The 25,304-nt window shown below is 44.9% G+C and overlaps 1 protein-coding gene across 14 annotated transcripts in view; it reads right to left on the bottom strand.

Moving 5' to 3' along the window:
• LOC144804990 (V-type proton ATPase 116 kDa subunit a 4-like) overlaps positions 1 to 25,304 on the bottom strand; it is a 6,844,636-nt gene that overhangs the window by 5,157,550 nt on the left and 1,661,782 nt on the right. For all 14 annotated transcript variants that reach the window (XM_078671938.1, XM_078672103.1, XM_078672267.1 and 11 more), the window contains one exon: positions 15,521 to 15,671. In XM_078671938.1, coding sequence (XP_078528064.1) covers positions 15,521 to 15,671 — 151 coding nt within the window. The remainder of the gene's footprint in view (positions 1 to 15,520; positions 15,672 to 25,304) is intronic.

The following is a 25,304-nucleotide window of genomic DNA, read 5'->3' as shown; positions in this document are numbered from 1 at the left end:
CGCGGCCAGTGTTTGCTGTCGGGCACCACAGAAGAAGGGCGTTTAGTGAGCGGGGCTCGTAGTCCCGTGGTTCCTAAACGGACAAGGTAGTAATTAATTTCAAACCTCTAAAGGGCCGGCAGAAAAACAAGCCGTCAAGTATTTTACTCACATTTAATTGCCACAGGGAAGGGGGATTGCGACCTTTCCGCCTGAGAGCCAAGCCGGTGTTTTCGCTGCGGGTCACCGCAGAGGAAAGGCGATTAGTGAGCGGGGCTCGTAGTGCCGTGCTTCCTAAAAGAACGGGATCGTGATTAATTTCAAGCCTTTAAGGGGCCGGCGGGAAAACAGGCCGTCAGGTATTTAACTTACATACGATTGCCAGAGCGTCAGCAAGGATCAGCGTCTGCAAGGATCAATCCGGACAGCAACTCCGCAAAGCAGCAATGCGGAGTTTGTGGGCGGGACCAGCTGATGTTGGTTCAAAATAGAAATGAACAAAATACTCGAGTCCACCGCGTTGAGGGCGGATGGTTTAAATAAGTGATTTTAAACTCGTAGGGAGTGTCTCGGCCTGCATAAAATTAATATATATGAAAAATACATGCTGTCACAGAATAAATCTCATTTATACAAAGTGTCGACCACAATTAACGTTTACACCATATGGATTGTCATTCGTTAGAAAAAGGTGCTTCTCTCACACAGGAGGAAGTAAACCCATTCCTTTATCCATTTCCCAAATTTACAGTTACGTGGCATCAAGTAATGAAAGATGGAGGGGCATCTCTCACGCAGGAGGATGAAACCCGATTCATACATTGTTCCAGAACACAATTAAAAAAGGGTATACTTTAGAACAGATCCTGACCTACGGGTGCATCTCACACACAGGTGGATGAAAACCCACTAAGGCCAAGACAAGGAGGGGTATTATTGCCCAAGTATTAAAGAGGGATAGACTGCAGAATCTCAGTTACTGGGGTTCAAGTGTACCAAAGAAGGGGACATGTTAGGTGATTCAACCTAAGGCTGCTAGTTGAGATAAACTACTCTCTTGTTCGTTTAGTCCGTTTTTTATGGAGTCCAAAAGTGACATCCATTTAGACTCCCGTGTATTCAGGATAGATAGGAGGTTACCTCCCCTTCTACCCAAAGTCACCTTTTCAACAGCGAACCACCGTAGGTCAGTGACCAAATGGCCAGCTGTGAGCCAATGGTCCACGAGGGGGGCCCCTGCCACTTTGCATCTCAATCTACTACAGTGGGAGGAAATTCTAGCCTTGATTTTCTGTTGCGTTTGACCCACATACAAAAGACTACATGGACACCGAATGATGTATATCACTCCAGTAGAGTTACAATTAGTGTAGTGTTTGAGAGTATATGTCCGTCCGCGGTGGTCGAATGTCTTAGTCTGGACTGTGGTTTCACAGGCAGTACATCCACCACATCTGTAGTGGCCTATCACTGGGGGCAAATTCCAGAGGGACGTTAAAGTAGGTTGGCTCTCGCCTTCAAGGAACGAATGAACCACCATGTCCCTTATGTTTTTCGCTCTCTTAAAGGAGTGAAGGGGCAACTCCTGTTGGTTGATGACGTCAGCCACCAAAGGCCAGTTGTGATTAATGATCTTCTTAATGTCATTACTACGAGTTGAAAAAGTCGTGACGCAAATCACGCGGTCGGTAGTAGCACGTGAGGCGTCACTTGGATTAAGGAGGGAATCCCGAGGATTGTACCATGCGCGCTTTCTTGCCCTCTTGACCAACCTAATTGGATACCCTCGTGCTATCAGACGCTCACTCAGGACCTCCGATTCTTTAAAATAATCGGCTCTTGAGGAGCAATTTCTCCTAATCCTAAAAAATTGGCCGACTGGCAGGTTGTCTTTTAGCCCCCTAGGGTGGTGACTTTGGTATTGTAAGAGTGAATTGCGCTCAGTTGGCTTCCTGAACAGGGTGGTATGCAGTTGGTCTGAATCAACATAAATAGAGATATCTAAGAAAGGTATAACTTCTTTACTTGATTCCATCGTAAACTGAATCGCCGGATTCCGGGAGTTAAGCCAGTTATGGAAGACTTTAAGTTGGTCAACATCACCGTCCCAAATACACAAGACATCGTCTATATATCTTACCCACAGGGGCAGATGTTCCTTAAAAGGATTGGTGGCTGGGAAAATGTGTTGGTGTTCAAAATAATCCATAAAAATTATAGCTAGGTTTGGAGCAAAGGTGGCCCCCATCGCCACGCCCCTAGTCTGCAAATAAAATCGATCTTGAAAAATGAAAAAGTTTTGCATCATTGCAATTTCCAAAAGTTGGATAATGAACTCAGTAGGGACCTGGAGAGGGGCAGTTCGAGTGTCTAGAACCGTTCTTATTACATCCAATGCTTCTTGTTGGGGGATACTCGTATAAAGTGATACGATATCACATGTAACCAGGAGAGAGCTTTCTGGATTAAAAGGTCGACCATCTATCAAGTTAATGACTTGTGTGGTATCTCGTAAATAGGCTTTTGTATGGAGTGCGATGGGCTTCAGAAAAAAGTCAACGTATTGACAGAGAGGCTCTAAAAGGGAACTAAAAGGGAACCGCATCCAGAAACGATTGGACGGCCAGGAGGTTTGTTAAGGTTCTTATGTACCTTAGGTAAGGTATAGATCGTGGCCAGTCTGGGAAATTTTTGATTGAGGAACTCAAATTCCTGTTTGCTCAAAAAACCTGTGTCCAATCCCTCTTGGGTCACCCTTAGGATGTTATTGGCCAAATCACTAGAAGGATCACTGGGTAAGAGACGGTAGCTTATGCCATCTGATAGTTGTCTGTAGATTTCAGCTTTGTAATCAGAGAGGTCTTGAACCACAATTGCACCGCCTTTATCCGCGGGTTTTATAACAACCTCTTTGTTGTTACTTAAATCCGCCAAGGCCTTCTTCTCTGTTTTGGGTAAATTAAGCCGCGTAAATTTAGGCTCCTTGAGGGTGAGATCTATGGAGGAAGTTACAATATCCTCAAAGGCAAGGATCCGACTATTCATAGCATATGTAGGTGGAAAAAAGGTTGAGGGAACCCTCAACCCAGTGACCGAATTATTTGGTCTGATGGTCTGATTTCGGAAGAAATAGCGTAACCTTATCCTTCGGAAAAAGCTAAAAAGTTCGGTTTTGAGCAGGAATTTATTGACCGAAGCTGTGGGGACATAAGAAAGTCCTCGGCCGAGGACCTTAAGTTCTGCCTCCTGGAATTGATGTTTAGAAATATTGATCACTGGACTGGCGACACTGGGAAGCCCAACAGTTGGTGGAGTGGGCATAGTTACCATCTGTAAGTGTTCCTGCGTGTGGATATCTCCCCGTGTGTCTCGGGGCGAAAGGTGACCCGCTTCTGTTGTTTGCCTCGACCACCTGCCCACCCTGCCTGTTGTTGGCCTCTGGCTTGTCCCCGGGGCCAGTTGTTGCCACGGCCTCGCGGTGGGCGCCACTGTCCCCGACCCTGATCTAAAAAATGGGGTTGAAATTGGGGGGGATACTGCTGGTAAGTAGGGTCTTGAATGGGATAAGGAGGGTAGGGGTATGCGGTGCTAGGTCCTGCCTCAGCTTCACTGCCAGAACTATAGGAGGAGTCTGAAAAGGTGGTATAGTTTTGTCGTCCTCTATACCCCCCACGGCCTCGATTAGTGAATCGGCCTTGACTATCCTGTTTGTAATATTCTGGCTGTAAGTAAGGATACACTAGTTTTTTGTCAAAGGCTCTGAGATCACGTGCCAATTTCTCCAATTTCTTCGTTTGTGCCGTAGTGTCAAAATCTTTTATGGTTGCTTCCAAATGGTCTATAGCTTCCTTGGCTTTGGTGAGTGTGCTATCACCCAAGATTTCGGCCTTCAAATCTGCAATCTCTTTGCTCAAGGAGACTACCTGTTCTGCGGCCGTCTCGACCCCCAGCACCATCCAGTGCCGGGAGCAATTATTTGCCACGTAACTAAATCCCTCTTTGAATTTAGGTACGTCGACAAATATCACAGGCTCGATTTTAATTTGTAACCCCACCGGGATTATATTCTCTACGGTGGTTCGCTGTTGAAAAGGTGACTTTGGGTAGAAGGGGAGGTAACCTCCTATCTATCCTGAATACACGGGAGTCTAAATGGATGTCACTTTTGGACTCCATAAAAAACGGACTAAACGAACAAGAGAGTAGTTTATCTCAACTAGCAGCCTTAGGTTGAATCACCTAACATGTCCCCTTCTTTGGTACACTTGAACCCCAGTAACTGAGATTCTGCAGTCTATCCCTCTTTAATACTTGGGCAATAATACCCCTCCTTGTCTTGGCCTTAGTGGGTTTTCATCCACCTGTGTGTGAGATGCACCCGTAGGTCAGGATCTGTTCTAAAGTATACCCTTTTTTAATTGTGTTCTGGAACAATGTATGAATCGGGTTTCATCCTCCTGCGTGAGAGATGCCCCTCCATCTTTCATTACTTGATGCCACGTAACTGTAAATTTGGGAAATGGATAAAGGAATGGGTTTACTTCCTCCTGTGTGAGAGAAGCACCTTTTTCTAACGAATGACAATCCATATGGTGTAAACGTTAATTGTGGTCGACACTTTGTATAAATGAGATTTATTCTGTGACAGCATGTATTTTTCATATATATTAATTTTATGCAGGCCGAGACACTCCCTACGAGTTTAAAATCACTTATTTAAACCATCCGCCCTCAACGCGGTGGACTCGAGTATTTTGTTCATTTCTATTTTGAACCAACATCAGCTGGTCCCGCCCACAAACTCCGCATTGCTGCTTTGCGGAGTTGCTGTCCGGATTGATCCTTGCAGACGCTGATCCTTGCTGACGCTCTGGCAATCGTATGTAAGTTAAATACCTGACGGCCTGTTTTCCCGCCGGCCCCTTAAAGGCTTGAAATTAATCACGATCCCGTTCTTTTAGGAAGCACGGCACTACGAGCCCCGCTCACTAATCGCCTTTCCTCTGCGGTGACCCGCAGCGAAAACACCGGCTTGGCTCTCAGGCGGAAAGGTCGCAATCCCCCTTCCCTGTGGCAATTAAATGTGAGTAAAATACTTGACGGCTTGTTTTTCTGCCGGCCCTTTAGAGGTTTGAAATTAATTACTACCTTGTCCGTTTAGGAACCACGGGACTACGAGCCCCGCTCACTAAACGCCCTTCTTCTGTGGTGCCCGACAGCAAACACTGGCCGCGTTCTTAGACGGAAAGGTCATACGTCACCTTTCTTCGTAAGTGAATACGATCCTGTACAGGAGTGTCTGGTGCTCTTTCTAAATATACTAGCTTTCCTCTTTAATTATTTGTTCGTTGGCAGGTTGGATGTTGACAACCACCCCTACCCGCCTTCGTGCTAGCAGTCCCTGTTTCAAGCAGGCGGCTCCTCACATTACCAGGGTGACGGAGACCGCTTACCTTGGTCACAGTACAAACTCTTGTAAGTTCGCCATTGTGGCCCTGAATTAATTCATGAATCCTATGTGCCATAATTTGCTACATTCAGTAACATGAGTACGTTAACTTATTGATTTCCAGCGGGTCTGGATGGTCCTTTCTCACAAAGAGTGCCCCGCCCGCTGTTTCTCCTGGTGCAATAATTTCGCCAGAATTTCGAGGTATTTAAGTATTTAATTTCTAATCTTCTGAATACGAGTGAGGCAAGAAGCTTTGTTGTTCCACTCTTATGGCAGCTCGAACTGTTAATATTAGGCTCTATGTGTAGGTTTTGATTTATCCTAAGATGTATTTCGACATAAGTGCATGTACATACTTAATTGTTGACCTTCTCCTCCTTTGTTGATCTTCCGATCATTAGTGAGTGACCGCGACTTAACTGCGTGGCGCCAACTCTGTGTACAGAGCCCTTCTCACAGGCCGTACCCCATGGTAAATTAAATTTGTTGAAATATTGTTAAATTAATCGCTTGGTTTAGACTTGGACAAACAGTCGTCTTCACCTTGTACTAAAGTCCAAATGTTTCCTCCCACAGTGTGGCCCCTTCCCCTTCCCTGTATGACGTCCTGATGAAGACCCCGTGAAAGGACTTTTACTCAGCCTGTTATTAGGGGTCGAAACGTCGACTGTTTGTCTTCTGTTGATACACCAGTCACAACCCATATTAATTTGAATTACCATATGTGCTGGATGTTTTTTGATATTTTGTGAATTGTCCGATTTGGGCCGTATCTTTGGCCTTTATATTTATATTGTTAAAAATTTTTGTACAGTGTCATTTAATCTTGTAATAATCAGGTCACTATCAATACTGTGTATTTTTCTCTTATTTACCTTCTAGTTTCTTTCTCTCCTTCTCCCTTCCCCCCCCCCCCCTTGGGGCTTGCTAATACTGAAAATCTGTAATTTTTGTATTGAAGGTAATTTTTGTCTTCTACTCTTTGGTAATAAAACTTTATTACCTTTGGAAATTTTGTTGATTGTCTTTTGTTAATTTGTTACTAATTCCCTTTTGTGTGTGGCCCGCTGGCATACACCACTTTTACGGGGACCCTTTCCTATATATGTATTACCTAGCACCCAGGTCCCCGTGACTACATGGGTTTAACCCCCCTTTTATGTAACACTATCTGAGCAGGTTTGACCTGCGAGGTTCCTTTTTCCCTAAATTAAATTTAGTTATACCATGGTTGAATCCGAATTACTTTCTTATACAGAGGAGTATATCAATCAGTTAACCAAAGACCTATCATCCACCTTTTTATCTACCTCGGTCCCGGCCATTGATATCACCCTCAATGATAAGGTGACCCGTTTGGAAAGATTAGAGAAAAAACTTATTCGTACTAGACTTCATGGACACCTATTTACAAGATACTTGCAAGAGAATATAATCCCGGTGGGGTTACAAATTAAAATCGAGCCTGTGATATTTGTCGACGTACCTAAATTCAAAGAGGGATTTAGTTACGTGGCAAATAATTGCTCCCGGCACTGGATGGTGCTGGGGGTCGAGACGGCCGCAGAACAGGTAGTCTCCTTGAGCAAAGAGATTGCAGATTTGAAGGCCGAAATCTTGGGTGATAGCACACTCACCAAAGCCAAGGAAGCTATAGACCATTTGGAAGCAACCATAAAAGATTTTGACACTACGGCACAAACGAAGAAATTGGAGAAATTGGCACGTGATCTCAGAGCCTTTGACAAAAAACTAGTGTATCCTTACTTACAGCCAGAATATTACAAACAGGATAGTCAAGGCCGATTCACTAATCGAGGCCGTGGGGGGTATAGAGGACGACAAAACTATACCACCTTTTCAGACTCCTCCTATAGTTCTGGCAGTGAAGCTGAGGCAGGACCTAGCACCGCATACCCCTACCCTCCTTATCCCATTCAAGACCCTACTTACCAGCAGTATCCCCCCCAATTTCAACCCCATTTTTTAGATCAGGGTCGGGGACAGTGGCGCCCACCGCGAGGCCGTGGCAACAACTGGCCCCGGGGACAAGCCAGAGGCCAACAACAGGCAGGGTGGGCAGGTGGTCGAGGCAAACAACAGAAGCGGGTCACCTTTCGCCCCGAGACACACGGGGAGATATCCACACGCAGGAACACTTACAGATGGTAACTATGCCCACTCCACCAACTGTTGGGCTTCCCAGTGTCGCCAGTCCAGTGATCAATATTTCTAAACATCAATTCCAGGAGGCAGAACTTAAGGTCCTCGGCCGAGGACTTTCTTATGTCCCCACAGCTTCGGTCAATAAATTCCTGCTCAAAACCGAACTTTTTAGCTTTTTCCGAAGGATAAGGTTACGCTATTTCTTCCGAAATCAGACCATCAGACCAAATAATTCGGTCACTGGGTTGAGGGTTCCCTCAACCTTTTTTCCACCTACATATGCTATGAATAGTCGGATCCTTGCCTTTGAGGATATTGTAACTTCCTCCATAGATCTCACCCTCAAGGAGCCTAAATTTACGCGGCTTAATTTACCCAAAACAGAGAAGAAGGCCTTGGCGGATTTAAGTAACAACAAAGAGGTTGTTATAAAACCCGCGGATAAAGGCGGTGCAATTGTGGTTCAAGACCTCTCTGATTACAAAGCTGAAATCTACAGACAACTATCAGATGGCATAAGCTACCGTCTCTTACCCAGTGATCCTTCTAGTGATTTGGCCAATAACATCCTAAGGGTGACCCAAGAGGGATTGGACACAGGTTTTTTGAGCAAACAGGAATTTGAGTTCCTCAATCAAAAATTTCCCAGACTGGCCACGATCTATACCTTACCTAAGGTACATAAGAACCTTAACAAACCTCCTGGCCGTCCAATCGTTTCTGGATGCGGTTCCCTTTTAGAGCCTCTCTGTCAATACGTTGACTTTTTTCTGAAGCCCATCGCACTCCATACAAAAGCCTATTTACGAGATACCACACAAGTCATTAACTTGATAGATGGTCGACCTTTTAATCCAGAAAGCTCTCTCCTGGTTACATGTGATATCGTATCACTTTATACGAGTATCCCCCAACAAGAAGCATTGGATGTAATAAGAACGGTTCTAGACACTCGAACTGCCCCTCTCCAGGTCCCTACTGAGTTCATTATCCAACTTTTGGAAATTGCAATGATGCAAAACTTTTTCATTTTTCAAGATCGATTTTATTTGCAGACTAGGGGCGTGGCGATGGGGGCCACCTTTGCTCCAAACCTAGCTATAATTTTTATGGATTATTTTGAACACCAACACATTTTCCCAGCCACCAATCCTTTTAAGGAACATCTGCCCCTGTGGGTAAGATATATAGACGATGTCTTGTGTATTTGGGACGGTGATGTTGACCAACTTAAAGTCTTCCATAACTGGCTTAACTCCCGGAATCCGGCGATTCAGTTTACGATGGAATCAAGTAAAGAAGTTATACCTTTCTTAGATATCTCTATTTATGTTGATTCAGACCAACTGCATACCACCCTGTTCAGGAAGCCAACTGAGCGCAATTCACTCTTACAATACCAAAGTCACCACCCTAGGGGGCTAAAAGACAACCTGCCAGTCGGCCAATTTTTTAGGATTAGGAGAAATTGCTCCTCAAGAGCCGATTATTTTAAAGAATCGGAGGTCCTGAGTGAGCGTCTGATAGCACGAGGGTATCCAATTAGGTTGGTCAAGAGGGCAAGAAAGCGCGCATGGTACAATCCTCGGGATTCCCTCCTTAATCCAAGTGACGCCTCACGTGCTACTACCGACCGCGTGATTTGCGTCACGACTTTTTCAACTCGTAGTAATGACATTAAGAAGATCATTAATCACAACTGGCCTTTGGTGGCTGACGTCATCAACCAACAGGAGTTGCCCCTTCACTCCTTTAAGAGAGCGAAAAACATAAGGGACATGGTGGTTCATTCGTTCCTTGAAGGCGAGAGCCAACCTACTTTAACGTCCCTCTGGAATTTGCCCCCAGTGATAGGCCACTACAGATGTGGTGGATGTACTGCCTGTGAAACCACAGTCCAGACTAAGACATTCGACCACCGCGGACGGACATATACTCTCAAACACTACACTAATTGTAACTCTACTGGAGTGATATACATCATTCGGTGTCCATGTAGTCTTTTGTATGTGGGTCAAACGCAACAGAAAATCAAGGCTAGAATTTCCTCCCACTGTAGTAGATTGAGATGCAAAGTGGCAGGGGCCCCCCTCGTGGACCATTGGCTCACAGCTGGCCATTTGGTCACTGACCTACGGTGGTTCGCTGTTGAAAAGGTGACTTTGGGTAGAAGGGGAGGTAACCTCCTATCTATCCTGAATACACGGGAGTCTAAATGGATGTCACTTTTGGACTCCATAAAAAACGGACTAAACGAACAAGAGAGTAGTTTATCTCAACTAGCAGCCTTAGGTTGAATCACCTAACATGTCCCCTTCTTTGGTACACTTGAACCCCAGTAACTGAGATTCTGCAGTCTATCCCTCTTTAATACTTGGGCAATAATACCCCTCCTTGTCTTGGCCTTAGTGGGTTTTCATCCACCTGTGTGTGAGATGCACCCGTAGGTCAGGATCTGTTCTAAAGTATACCCTTTTTTAATTGTGTTCTGGAACAATGTATGAATCGGGTTTCATCCTCCTGCGTGAGAGATGCCCCTCCATCTTTCATTACTTGATGCCACGTAACTGTAAATTTGGGAAATGGATAAAGGAATGGGTTTACTTCCTCCTGTGTGAGAGAAGCACCTTTTTCTAACGAATGACAATCCATATGGTGTAAACGTTAATTGTGGTCGACACTTTGTATAAATGAGATTTATTCTGTGACAGCATGTATTTTTCATATATATTAATTTTATGCAGGCCGAGACACTCCCTACGAGTTTAAAATCACTTATTTAAACCATCCGCCCTCAACGCGGTGGACTCGAGTATTTTGTTCATTTCTATTTTGAACCAACATCAGCTGGTCCCGCCCACAAACTCCGCATTGCTGCTTTGCGGAGTTGCTGTCCGGATTGATCCTTGCAGACGCTGATCCTTGCTGACGCTCTGGCAATCGTATGTAAGTTAAATACCTGACGGCCTGTTTTCCCGCCGGCCCCTTAAAGGCTTGAAATTAATCACGATCCCGTTCTTTTAGGAAGCACGGCACTACGAGCCCCGCTCACTAATCGCCTTTCCTCTGCGGTGACCCGCAGCGAAAACACCGGCTTGGCTCTCAGGCGGAAAGGTCGCAATCCCCCTTCCCTGTGGCAATTAAATGTGAGTAAAATACTTGACGGCTTGTTTTTCTGCCGGCCCTTTAGAGGTTTGAAATTAATTACTACCTTGTCCGTTTAGGAACCACGGGACTACGAGCCCCGCTCACTAAACGCCCTTCTTCTGTGGTGCCCGACAGCAAACACTGGCCGCGTTCTTAGACGGAAAGGTCATACGTCACCTTTCTTCGTAAGTGAATACGATCCTGTACAGGAGTGTCTGGTGCTCTTTCTAAATATACTAGCTTTCCTCTTTAATTATTTGTTCGTTGGCAGGTTGGATGTTGACAACCACCCCTACCCGCCTTCGTGCTAGCAGTCCCTGTTTCAAGCAGGCGGCTCCTCACATTACCAGGGTGACGGAGACCGCTTACCTTGGTCACAGTACAAACTCTTGTAAGTTCGCCATTGTGGCCCTGAATTAATTCATGAATCCTATGTGCCATAATTTGCTACATTCAGTAACATGAGTACGTTAACTTATTGATTTCCAGCGGGTCTGGATGGTCCTTTCTCACAAAGAGTGCCCCGCCCGCTGTTTCTCCTGGTGCAATAATTTCGCCAGAATTTCGAGGTATTTAAGTATTTAATTTCTAATCTTCTGAATACGAGTGAGGCAAGAAGCTTTGTTGTTCCACTCTTATGGCAGCTCGAACTGTTAATATTAGGCTCTATGTGTAGGTTTTGATTTATCCTAAGATGTATTTCGACATAAGTGCATGTACATACTTAATTGTTGACCTTCTCCTCCTTTGTTGATCTTCCGATCATTAGTGAGTGACCGCGACTTAACTGCGTGGCGCCAACTCTGTGTACAGAGCCCTTCTCACAGGCCGTACCCCATGGTAAATTAAATTTGTTGAAATATTGTTAAATTAATCGCTTGGTTTAGACTTGGACAAACAGTCGTCTTCACCTTGTACTAAAGTCCAAATGTTTCCTCCCACAGTGTGGCCCCTTCCCCTTCCCTGTATGACGTCCTGATGAAGACCCCGTGAAAGGACTTTTACTCAGCCTGTTATTAGGGGTCGAAACGTCGACTGTTTGTCTTCTGTTGATACACCAGTCACAACCCATATTAATTTGAATTACCATATGTGCTGGATGTTTTTTGATATTTTGTGAATTGTCCGATTTGGGCCGTATCTTTGGCCTTTATATTTATATTGTTAAAAATTTTTGTACAGTGTCATTTAATCTTGTAATAATCAGGTCACTATCAATACTGTGTATTTTTCTCTTATTTACCTTCTAGTTTCTTTCTCTCCTTCTCCCTTCCTCCCCCCCCCCTTGGGGCTTGCTAATACTGAAAATCTGTAATTTTTGTATTGAAGGTAATTTTTGTCTTCTACTCTTTGGTAATAAAACTTTATTACCTTTGGAAATTTTGTTGATTGTCTTTTGTTAATTTGTTACTAATTCCCTTTTGTGTGTGGCCCGCTGGCATACACCACTTTTACGGGGACCCTTTCCTATATATGTATTACCTAGCACCCAGGTCCCCGTGACTACATGGGTTTAACCCCCCTTTTATGTAACACAGAATGGGGTGGGGGTTCCGAAATGCTGGGAGGCCGCAAACATAGTTATATTCCCTAAAAAGGGAAACCCTCCAGAAGAAATGGGGTCATATTGGCCTATCACCTTGATAAACAGTGAAATCACAATATATGCCCAGATATTGGCAGCGCACTTGGCAGCTATAATTAAGCAATTAGTATCACCTACTCAACATGGGTTCGTGTTGGGTCGAAGTACCATAGAACATATCCAGCGGGTTATCACCTTACTAGATGCAGCCGGCATCACAGGAGACCCTATTGGACTTATTCTGCTAGATGCAGAGAAGGCGTTCGATAGGGTCTCCTGGCCGTTTTTATGTGCAATGCTAAAGGATAGAGGAATAGGGGAGAAATATATTTCAGCACTAAAATTAATGTTTCGCAGCCCCACGGCTTGTATATCTATCATGGTGGAGATGAAGTAACCAATTGTTATTAGTAGAGGGACTCGCCAGGGTTGCCCCTGCTCACCCTTACTGTTTACGGTCTATATAGACCGATTGATTAGGAAGATAGAAGCCAACCATTTGATTGACGGAGTGCAGGGCATTGGGGGTTATACGAAAATACTAGCCTACGCCGACGACCTAGCCATAATTACTTCTAATCCCGAGATAGCTGTCAAAGAAATCGAAAAAGTAGCTGAGGCCTTTGGGAAACTGTCTGGCTATCGATTAAATCAAAATAAGACACAGCTTTTGAGCAGGAATGCTGTTCAGGTTAATGACGCACGTGTTGTTCAAAAGGTGGTGTACTTGGTGATAGAAATTGGGGCAGATGTATCTAAAATTATGGATAATAACTTAAACCCTTTAATTGGTAAATTTAAAACAGAATGTGCTAGTCTAGAGAATGTGAAACTTACTCTAGTGGGTAGATGTAATATTATTAAAATGATTTTTTTTCCAAAGATATTACATTATTTAGGGACCATTCCTTTGTCAATTAGTAGTACCTGGCTCAAATCGATGAACCAACTTTTCTCTAGATTTATCTGGGCCAACTTTCATCCCCGCAGAGCCTTAAGACTATTGACTCTACCCAGGGACAGGGGTGGGTGGGCAGTACCTAATCTCTAATTATATCATTGGGCTGCGATGTTGCAAAATATGGAGATACTGCTTAATGAAAAGAGTGATTCAATAAGAGATAGTTCTTCTGTCCCTATTTTCGAAATGATGTTGGGAACTGAAGCTAAGGGGTGTTTTCTACAGCACACTGACTACAACTATTACAAACGGGTCAGGTTTAAGACCCTAATTTGTGCATTTAAGGTTTGGTCCTCGGTCCGGAGAAAGCTAGGACTGGGACGATTTAATGCATACACCTCTATATATAGGAATAATCTTTTGCCCTATGTATTTAATGTGGATATATGAAGCAATGGTAAGATAAAGCTATATGAGTAATTGGAGATTTATAAGTAGGTCTGATATGCTTCTGTTTGATTCTATAAGTGATAGGTATGGGCTGGACAACCAACAATTTTTTAAGTATCTCCAACTCAGACATTTTTTAGCTAATAAACTCGGAGGAACCTCTGACGTTCTCAAAGTACCAGTAATGGAGTTGTTAATCAAAGATTCTAGTACGTTGGGCGGGCTTTACACATTATTGGGTGATTTATTACCCGATGATCTGACTAAGCATGCTGACCAGTAGCAAAATGCATTAGAGATCAATACTGGAGATGCTGAGGAGTCATTACTTATGTCACAGACATCATTTATGGCAACAAACTTACAACTCCAATATTACAAAACATGGTTTAATCTGTATATAACTCCTTCTAAGATTGCCAAATGGGGCAGAGTAGCCGGGTCTACTTGCTCCCTCTGCCAACATCCAGCAACTGATCTTGTTCATATGTTTGCGACATGTCCAACACTTGACATCTTGAAAAACAGTGTTAAAGGGTTTCTAACAAGTATTATTGGTGCAGAAATTGATCTTAGCCCTAAATTTATTGTATTGGTGATAGGTGATGGTCACCCTTGGAACTCAAAGTGTACCTTTTTTATAAATGAAAATGTGGGTGTACTTGTAAAGCGCACTGCGACTCCAAGGAGTAACCTGGCGCTGAAGACCGCTGGGGAAACCGTACTGGTTTTCCCTGTGAGATTGTCCCTTTCTGGGTATCTCCAAGGTGAAACCAGGCATCCCCGGCGTCTGTGGGGGGCCGTTGTAGAGATGAGGCAAGCTTAATGCCCAGAGTTGCGAGTGTGTTCCCTGGTTAGAGTAGGCACCGAGGTGAGAATTATCGAGTCCGTTTTGACCCTAGTCCACGACCCTGCCGCGTCGGGAATTGAACCCTGGTCCCGGGCCATTCTCTGTTTACGGGTCTGCCGCCTCTAGCCAGTGAGCCACACCACTCCATTTGTTGGATGTACAGTGTTTAGGTTGTGTATAGCCACTCATTGGCTTGACCCTATCCCTCCGACGGGACAACAATGGTTGGCAAGGCTCTTGTCAATTTTCAGATTTGAAAAAGCTATATATGACAGAGCAGGTCGTAAAGTGAGAATGAAGGGATTAGCTATCTGGGCCCCTTTGATGAGTTGGTCTTCTTTGAATAAATAAGGTGGAAAGATTAGTTTGCTTATTATTCTGCTATGTAAATTTCTCTCCGTCTTAATTTATTTGCTTTTTCTTCTGTTTTTTTCCTTCTTTTTTTGTTTTTTGTCTTTTTATTGCATAAATTGTTGTAAATTCCTGATAGCTGTACCATTTGAGTTCCCTCGTGGGTGGTTCGGGAGGGGGGCGGGAGGGGGGATACGTGGAGTTAATATGGATTTCTTTTTCTGTGTAATTGATCTGGATATAACTGTGAAAATATTGATAAAGACATTTTTAGAAAAAAGAAAACTTTGAGTAAAAGTAAAAATAATACTATTTATGAGACGTTCCTCAGAAATAGAAGATGTGAAAACCCCGTGCATGTCCAAAACAGCCTTGTAAATTTTAGCATATAGTTATTCTCCAGCGAATATTCTGTAAACTTGGGGAAATCTGACAGGTTGTATAATGGGTTTTAAGAAGAGTACGCAAGTTAAATATTGCACAATGTCAGCTAGTGATAGAAATGTGATTTTCAAATAAATATGGTTTGCTTTCATGTACCAACACCAAGTGAGATATCATCATTACAATGGTTCTGTGTAGGTTCGAAACAGCCTGTCACCACAATGTTACTGTCATACTGGGACACTAAAGGCTTACTTGGATTCACTTCTCTGTAGCTCCCTACACCATATGCATCAACAATCGCTTGAAAGCCAGCAGTGAATTTATTCGTTCTGTTGAAGGTGGGAGGCTTCTGCTTCGTGCTTTTTAGGGTAAGAAGGGGCTCAAAGACGCTTCCTCTGCGCTTCTATCAATTAAAAAACAAAGAAGATTTTAAAGGTATCTCAGCTTATTACATGCACAGAAACATACCTAAATTAGTTCAGTAACGGCCCAATAGTGTTTTAGTAAATTCGCCCATGTTTGTATGAAATGTTATTTACACCAAAGAAATTTCGACAACATACAAAATGATTTCAATTAACTTTTTTACTTAAGCATGCTTCGGGGCATAACAATGTCTAATGAGATACTAGCAGAAGACTGGCTCACACAGGAAATGGCTCGCCGATATGTTTTTTGCTGACTTTTTACGCAACCCCCTCCAGGTGGCATGTCACCACCTCCCCCTTTCCTGCCGCAAACAACCAAAACTGCGTTCCCTTTTACTTAAAATCACCACTGACAACGTGCTTTTGGTGTCTTAAAAGGTTGCAGTTTATTCAACTTCACATGTTTACACATTTGTTAACATTCCTGTTCATAGCAACTGTTCCTCATTCAACGATTTACATGATTTACATTTCTCTTGCAGTATGGGCGCAGCCTCCTCAATTTTCCTGGGAGGTGAGGGACCCCTTGTCTGGGCCTCTGATTCACGGGTCTAGGCTTCAACTTGCTACCGACTTAGAGGGTGTCTGTCTGGACCTGCCGGCCTGCAAGTGCAGTCCCGCTCACCCAATGCCCTTTTCGTGGGCCCTCCCTTCTCCCAGGGGCCCTTGCCAAGTGGCATCCCAAGGACCTTCATTGAGCATCTAATCTATCTCTCCTGAGGCTGAGTCCCTGCATCTTTCTCTCTCAGTGCCCCTGCCGCGAGGCATTCCACATCTCCTCTTTCTATGGGGGCACGCCGCCTCTTGACTCCCTCAGTGCCCCTGCCGTAAGGCATCCCAACCAAGGACACTATGAGAGCCTTCCATCTACCTTTTTGTACGTTTTCTCTTTTTACTACCTTCCTTATGTTCGCTCCATTCCCTCTCTACCCTTGCGGCTCCAATACCTGCTTCTTTTGTTGTGGGTGGGTGGGATTCTTGGGTTTCCTATGTGAGTGGGGTGATTGTGCCTGTTCGGGGCCTGCTGGCCCTCTTTATCACCCTCTCGCCCTTAGTGCCCACACCGTCATCTGCTCCCACCACACATACCCTGAAGAAGGGGGGGGGTATGACTAGTGGCCACTAAGGGGGCTGCCCTGCTGTTGTCCCCCTGTGTGTCACGCGGGCAGCAGCAAACCTGCGCGAACCCTGATGGGGGGGGGTGCCTACCCTTGGGGGACCAATCCTGGTCGCCCCCTCTCTAGCCTTAATTTACATTAGGGGCGGGGGAGGGCTTCCCGCCCTCGGACGGCGTTTGTCCCGGGCCCACATCGGGTCGGCTTTACCTCCCCAGCCCAGGTTACAAGGAGCGCGCCCAGTTAAAAATGTCATACTAAAGGCCAGCAAACAACATTCTGCTACAAAAGCAAAATTTCATTTAATTTTGATGAAATGTCATGAAATATTGTGAGGAAAAGTAACTTCCCTCATCTCCACCTTCTCCATGTCGCCGAAGGGCTCCAGTAGTTGTAATGTCATAGCACCCTAAGTCAGCAAGGCATCAGACACCTTTTTGTTCCATTTCAACCCCTGCCCACTAAAGAAGATCTCGTTTCCGGGCCTCAAGGGTAGGAGGTAGGGGACTAAATCAGCTGTTCGCTATACGCCGTTTTGCCACTGTCAGCCCGATACCGTGCATCTCCTTCTCAGTTTCTTTTTTGAATTATCGAGAATCCGTCCCAGCACATACTGAAGAATCCACCGGGGGATGTCCCAGTCAGTAATGCAATTGATATGGGACAGCACTTCCCTCCAATAAGGTAGAATTGCAGTACAGTGCCATAACAGATGCAGAAAGTCATCAGTCACAACACCAAACAGAGGCATCTCTGATCCCCAGTTGAATAGATGGAGTGCGGGATAGGTACACCATATGAACAATATTATATTAAATCTGTTTGAATCGGACACAGACAGACGCATTTCGGACCCCAGCATTACGTTTTTGCCAGTTTTTGGAAGTAATAGGCCCATCAGTAACACATGTCCAGGTTTCTTCGAATGGTTGCGGCACTAGCTGCCAAGCTGTGAACAGTGACCCATAGAGGTGTGTTATGAGCCGATGCCCACTCGCCACTGACAAGAGTCACTAGTGTGTGTGAAGATGCAGGGACTGAAGGAAGGTGGCCACAGCTGGCTTGCACCTGTCATACGATTTGAGCAAAGGGATGCAAAATGCAAAAATCTAAATCTGGGGCAAATGGCTTACTTTTGAGTATAGCCCAGTCCCAAAGTCTACCCATGAGCCGAATCAAAAAGGGCAAATTGTCCGGGACAGCTCGCCAACCTGATGGGCATCGGGTGCCAACCATTAAGGACCTCTCCCATTTAGGGTCACCATCTACCCAGTGGACAGCATGTTATAGATGGGCCGCTACGTAATATAGCTCTAAGTCTGGGACCTCCAAACCCTCCCGTCCCCCTCTCTCTTAAGTGAAGTTAGGGCCCCTCTACACCTCCTACCCGCTCAGAGGAGCTCCACCAGCATGGAGTCGTGTCCGAAACACAATGGAGAAGTCTCATACATCGCACCCTGCAGCACATATAAAGACCTGCGCAATATCACCATTTTATTAGGGCAATTACACCCATCAAATGACAAGCGAAGGGAGTTCTAGAAAGTAATTGAGGGGTGTAAATTCTGAAGTACACTGCCGATGTTCAGGTCATAATTTCGCTGCTCTCCATGCGCAATTTGGATACCTACATATTTAACGTTATCTACCTTCCAGGGCTGGCCCAACTCAGGGAGCTGATCTCCCACACCTATAATTTAAACATAAAGAAGCTCTTCTGCATTTTACCTCACAAGAAGTACCAGACTTGTATGATTTAGACAGTCTATGGTGCATGCTCCCATATGGAGTGTTAGCCCCTAGGTTAGAATGAGGAAGGTACACTCATTTCAAAAGGTTGTAATGGTGAGTTTCATGTATATCCATGGTGGTGTCCCAGTGGTCTTCAAAGTGTGGGGTGGTCCCTTCAGAACATCATAGATGTCGGGCTTTCACAAAAAAGGGCTGCTGTGATTTTAGTAAAACAAAATGCAATGGCCATGATCCACCCTGTAATGAGCCTTCTATGAAGTTGTTTGTCTTTTATGCCCTGGCTGGGAGTAGGTGTCAGAGGGAGACCACTAAAAACACCACAAATTACCACCCGCTCATTTCTGATAAAGGATCGAACTGAAGACACCTTTTCAGATGAGTGCACTTTTGCAAAGAATAACACAACTGAAATGGTTGGATTATTAACTATGTTAACTGCTATATTTGGCACATGTCTTATGCAACACCTTCAGCTAATCCTAGTATTTTTAGCCAATAACGGCTAAATGTTTAGGGGTGGACAGTGTTAAAGGGTGGTCAGAGTAACTTTATGGTTTGGGAGTGGCAATGTTATTGTTAGGGTTTAGGGAAGGGTAGTGGTGGTGGTAACAGGTGGTAAGAGTAATTTCAGGGTTTAGGTTGGGTAGTGGTAAAGGGTGGTAAGAGTATTTTCCATGTTAAATATGAATAATGGTAAAGCGTGGTAAGGGAAATTTTAGAGTTTGGCGTGTTAGTAGTAATTTTAAGGTTTATGAGTGACAAATAGTAAAATATAGTAAAGGTAATTATAGGATTTACGGGTGAGGTGGTAAACGGTGGCAAGGGTCATTTTAGGGTTTGGGGTGGGTAGTGGTAAAGGTTGGTAAGCGTAATTTTAGGGTTTGGGTGGGTACTCCATAAAGGTTGATTAGGGTCATTTTAGGGTTTCAGATGTTGGTAATTTTAGGGTACAGGGCTGGGTATTGGGAGAGAGTGGTAAGGGTATGTTTAGGAGGGTTAGGGATGGACAGTGGTAAAGGGTGAATAGGGTAATTGTAGGGCTTAGGGGTAATTATTGCTAAAGGGTGGTAAGGATAAATTTAGGATTTATGAGGGATAAGGGTATTTTAAGGTTTATGAAGGGTAGTTGTAAAGGGCGGAAAGGGTACTTTTAGGGACCAGGTGTTGGTAGTGGTAAAGGGTGGAAAGAGTTTACAGGTGATATGGGTTATTTTAAGGTTTAGAGGTGGTAAGTGTATTTTTAGGGTTATGGGGTGCATAGTGGTTAAGGGAAGGGTTGCTAAGAGTAAATAAAAAAAAGAGGTTCCCACAAAAATGTCATATATATATATATATATATATATCTCGATGAGTTGTTGGCGTTGTGGCACGGGTTATATTCTTACTCTCGATACAAAGATGCCCAATGGTTTGAATAATGGAGAAGAAATGCACTATTTTTTATACTTGCTGTATTGTGTGTGAGTATATAGTAATGTAATGAGCTGTACCTATTTATTGATTCAATTTCCTATCCTTCTACCATTTTAAACCCCATTTTTTATCCTGTAGTTTTAGTCCAGTTTTTAGACGAGGCTTTTTCATGGGTTTTACCTGGATTCTTCCGGTTTTACCATTGATTTTACCAGTCTTTTTAACAGGGCTTTAGCTAGGGATGATGATGTGGGCTTGAATAATATGTGGGACATTCTATTCATTTGAATTTTCTCTTTTTGATATCATGGTTCAAATTTGGGTCTCTTATATTAGAATTTTATATATTTTAGCAGTAAGCTATATATTATGAGTGACCTAAGATAATGATTATTACAATCTGAATATATTCGTGCTGTCTCTCGTTGAAGTGCACTTTATGTATTATTATTTTCGCATTTGCGAATTAGTTTGAAGTTATGTGATCAGTAGGCATCATATAGGCTTCTCTAATTTATTTATTTATTTATTCTGTCATCATAATTTACGGTGTATTATTTGATTATGAATTGATATATTGTGTGTTTTTATAATTTTTAGCACTTGCACCAAATTGTTATATATTTATTTGCATCATTATACAATATGAAATCAGACGGATAATTACTACTATTTGTATAGGCATGTACTGTTGGTAGTATGTCTTCTATTTCTATACAGAGAGATAGGATGACCGTAAGTAATAGAAAAAAGACTGGATGTTGTGATGTTACGTTTTTTCACCGTTTGAACTTGTATACATTGCACATTGGCCCGTGGCATGTCATGTGATCAAGACAGTGTTCCACTGTCGAAACGCGTCATGCAGGGCACTCGCCACTTTGAAAGATTGCTGATTTTATGGCAATAAACTGCAGGTAAGTGTGGTAAGTTGGCCTGATATATGATGCTCACTAGTTCTAGTGATCACCGTGTATCAGTTCAAACAACCCTTATGGTGATTGGTTGTAAGTCAACCTTATAGAGCAGCTATCCTAATGGTAGCATGGACACAGCAGTCTTAGGCTAAACTCTTTTGGCATGTGAAGCCAGCTGTTTTACCACAATATAACTCCTTGAATACCAGATGAAAGGACACCACACAGGTTGTTATGAAAATAAACAGTATATTTATTAATAACAACACCTCTGAACTCTTTATGAGGTCAGAGGGCTAAGCACATGACAATCTCTTACGAAAAACACTACAAGTTGCACAAAATTACAATGATGCCCTAGGGGCACGACAAACCATATACTAAGTAAGTGGAATGTGAAAGTCGATAAAAGGAATGGAGCTGTCCAGAGGCTGTAGGATCGATGGGACCACGCTACACTAACTTCAGGTAAGTAAATGGAGGCCCACGGAACGCATGTGCAGAGTGTGAACACACGCGCGAGATGCGTAACAACGTCTATGGACAGTACAGTTCAAGTTAAAGGTGAGTACGGACAATCCTGACTAGTTAGGACAACAACGACTGTGGAATTGGACACTAGGACAGTTAGACTACCCTTGAGCACCGAAATGCTCTCGTTACCTCACCCACGGGCTGCGGGTGCATAGGTGCCAAAGTGTGTTGGGTTCTCGCGTTGAATTCAATGGAGCCTGAAAGAAAAGATGCTGCAGGCGACCAGGAGGAAGATGTCCGGTGCGATCCAAGGGTGGATCGGTGAAGAAGAGGACCTGAAAGCAGAGGGGACAGTGTTCAAAGTCACTAGCCAGTGACCAGTGTGGAACCAGGAAGGAACCAGGTGCTGTCGTCGCGATCAGGTGAAGAGTGGACGCTTGACTCTGCAGCCACGTGGACCAGGATGTGTCTTCGATGACCAGGATGGAGACACGAGCTGTCCCATGTAGGCTCTCGCTGTTGGCGGTGTCGGATCCGGGATTGGAGTCAACAGGCCTTGGCAAAGGCAACCCACGCGGTGAAGGGAAAAGACGTCTGGTGCGGACTAGGAGAGTCCGGGGTGCCCCTCTTTTGGAAGGGAGCAAGGGCCAGTCTGGAGCAACCAGACCAGCAGCAAATATGCAAAGATTCGTTGTCTAGGAGGCCACTAGCCGGCCGGCAAGTGACCAGACAACGCGTCGAGCAGCAAACAAGCAGAAGGGCCCCACGCAGATCTCGTGGATGCTGGAGGGCTGATCTTCGGTGCAGGGGCTGCTCGGGGCTGGGGCTTCTCAATCCCCAAAGCACTTGGTCGAGTTTACCTCGGGAGTTGTGCTGGAAGCGAAGTGCAGGTTCTTTCAAGATGGCCGGTCCCACGTGTCTTGTCGCACCCACGGGTCTCAGCTTTGCTGCAGATTTGAGTTGAGGTCGGAGAGGTCTGGGAATCCGGGTCTCGTCGGGCTCTGAAGTCTGGATCCTCGCGGGAAGACAACAAAGTGAAGCGGCTGGACGCTTGATGGTGCCTGCAGTTGCAGGGTGGACACTCCTTGCCCACAAGGGAGATTCTTCAGTCTTCTGTGGAGCAGAACGTCGAAGGCCAGAGTTTGTTCTTGTTGAATACTTCAGGATAATCTAATTTGGAATGAGACCAGCTCCTACCCTTATTCTCCTAAAGGGGGCTGCACTACTGACTAGGTCCCTCCCCTGGGTGGGACCAGGAAGGGGGGTGGTTACACCCCCTATCCTTTGTCCGGTTTCCCACCAGAGCTGGGGCAGGGATGCCCCAGCAACTGGTTTGAACCGGTGTATGCACAGGGCACCTTGTGTGCCCCAGGCATGTCTCATTCCTTTCAGGTCTCCCTACCTCAATACACAAAATCCTGTCTGGGGTGGTGCTAGCATTTCCCAAGGCAGGAAACCCTTTCTCCAAGCCATCCTTGCTGGAAGGACTCCCAGCAGCAGGAGGTCAGACTTGTGTCTGTGGTGGCAGCATCCATTTTGTGATGCTGAGGCTCGAGTTAACTTTAACCGGGGTTCACAGTTACATACATGTCGTGTCCCTCTAGAAGGGTGGAATGCTACCCCCGTCGCCAGAATTGGCAAGGGGGTAGTATTCCAAATCGTATGACACCTTACTCGACATGTTTTGATAATGTTATACCAGAGTTAGCATTTAACCGCGAGGTTGATAATGCACTTAAGAGTATATGGTATAGCGTTATCATGGAACAGCTATTAGGACTCGGTTCCGCAAGCTGCAAACGGGCTCAGCTCATGCCAGAGCACCATCTCACATAATTCCAAGCAATCTGCCTTCAGGATTGATAAGGCCTTCCATAGGAGTGACTGATAGGAGTATATGTGTCCATTTTAAGGTTAGATATAGGTATACTATATCTACAGCAAAGGGTGTTTACACCACCTTGCCCCAGCTGTCATGCAGCCAGTTGTGTCAGATTTAGAGGGCCAGCCAGGGGTGGCATAATACATGCTTCAGCCCCTGGTAGGCCCTGGGTACACCTAGGCCCTGGGTACAGGGACTGATAAGGTGGCCCAGTACCAATTGGTAAATGCACCTAAAGTACATTGTTGTCAATTTAGAGAGAGAACAGCTAGGCTGTGGGTCTGATTAGCAGGCCCACAGCCAGGGAAAGTCGTAAACCATTGAAGCAAAAAGCAAAAATCTGGGGTGACCATAGGATTGCAGACCCCACTCTCCTACATAACCCCCCCCAAACTTAGGGACATTAAACTAACCTTGACCAGGTGAGTCTTCCTGTTCTAAGTGGAAATACCTGGAGAGACCATCTGCATTGCCATGGTCAGTCCCTGGTCTGTGCTCCACTGTAAATTCCATCCCCTGTAGGGAAATGGACCACCTAAGAAGTTTGGGGTTTTCACCCTTCATCTGATTTAGCCATAAGAGGGGCTTATGGTCGGTCTGAATCTTGAAGTGAGTTCCAAACAAGTATGGCCTCAACTTCTTCAGGGCCCAAACCACAGCAAAGGCCTCCCTCTCAATAGCTGACCAACGTTTCTCTCTAGGGGTCAGCCTTCTGCTTATAAAAGCAATGGGCTGGTCATGACCATCAATATTCAGTTGAGAAAGAACAGCTCCCACACCCAACTCAGATGCATCTGTTTGGACAATGAAGGTTTTGAAGTAGTCAGGACTCTTGAGAATAGGTGCAGTACATATGGCCTGCTTTAGGTCATCAAATGCCTTCTGACAGCTAACTGTCCACTGAACTTTCTTTGGCATTTTCTTGCTTGTCAAGTCATTAGGTGGTGTCACAATGGACCCATAATTTTTGACAAACTTCCTATAGTACCCAGACAGGCCCAAGAAAGCTCTGACCTGTGTCTGGGTGGTTGGAGGAGCTCAGTCCTTTATGCCCTGTATCTTGTTCTCCAATGGTTGAACCTGGCCTCCACCCACAAGGTGGCCCAGGTACACAACCTGACTCTACCCTATCTGGCACTTAGTAGCCTTGATAGTGAGGCCTGCCTTTTGCAGGGCCTCCAAAACTTTCCTCAGGTGGATCAGGTGATCCTCCCAAGTGGAGCTAAAGACAGCAATATCATCTAGATATGCTGCACAGAAGTCATCCAACCCAGTTAGAACTTGGTTCACCAACCTTTGAAAAGTAGCAGGTGCATTTTTCAAACCAAAGGGCATCACCACAAATTGGTAATGACCTCCTGGTGTAGAAAATGCTGTTTTGGCCTTGGCATCCTCAGCTAACCTGATCTGCCAATAACCAGCTGTTAGGTCAAATGTACGTAAGAAAGTTGCAGAAGCCAACTTGTCTATCAGTTCATCTGCCCTAGGTATTGGATGGGCGTCTGTCTTAGTGACAGCATTGAGACCCCTGTAGTCTACACAAAACCTCATCTCTCTCTTACCATCCTGGGTGTGAGGTTTTGGCACTAGAACTACAGGACTAGCCCAAGGGCTCTCTGAGGGTTCAATGACTCCCAATTCCAACATCTTTTGGACTTCTTTCTTAATGCAGTCCCTGACGTGGTCAGGTTGCCTGTAGATTTTACTCTTGACAGGCAGACTGTCACCAGTGTCCACCTCATGGGTGCACCAGTTTGTCTGACTGGGGGTCAGTGAAAACATTTGCCTGAAGGATTGAAGAACCTGTTTACCATCCTCTTGTTGATGTTCAGAGAGGCTGTCAGAAAAGACTACACCATCTACTGACCCATCATCAGGGTTCTGAGTGAGCAGGTCTGGGAGAGGGTCACTCTCTTCCTCCTGCCCCTCATCTGTGGCCATGAGCAAGCCCATGTCCTCCCTGTTGACAAATGATTTGAGCCTGTTTACATGAAGCACCCTGTGGGGGCTCCTAGGAGTTCCCATGTCCACCAAGTAGGTGACCTCTCCCTTTTG

The sequence above is a fragment of the Lissotriton helveticus genome, chromosome 1_1, assembly GCF_964261635.1.
Source record: "Lissotriton helveticus chromosome 1_1, aLisHel1.1, whole genome shotgun sequence".
Classification (NCBI taxonomy): domain Eukaryota; kingdom Metazoa; phylum Chordata; class Amphibia; order Caudata; family Salamandridae; genus Lissotriton; species Lissotriton helveticus.
The sequence above is the reverse complement of the archived record's forward strand: the minus strand, read 5'-3'. Positions and strand labels throughout refer to the sequence as shown.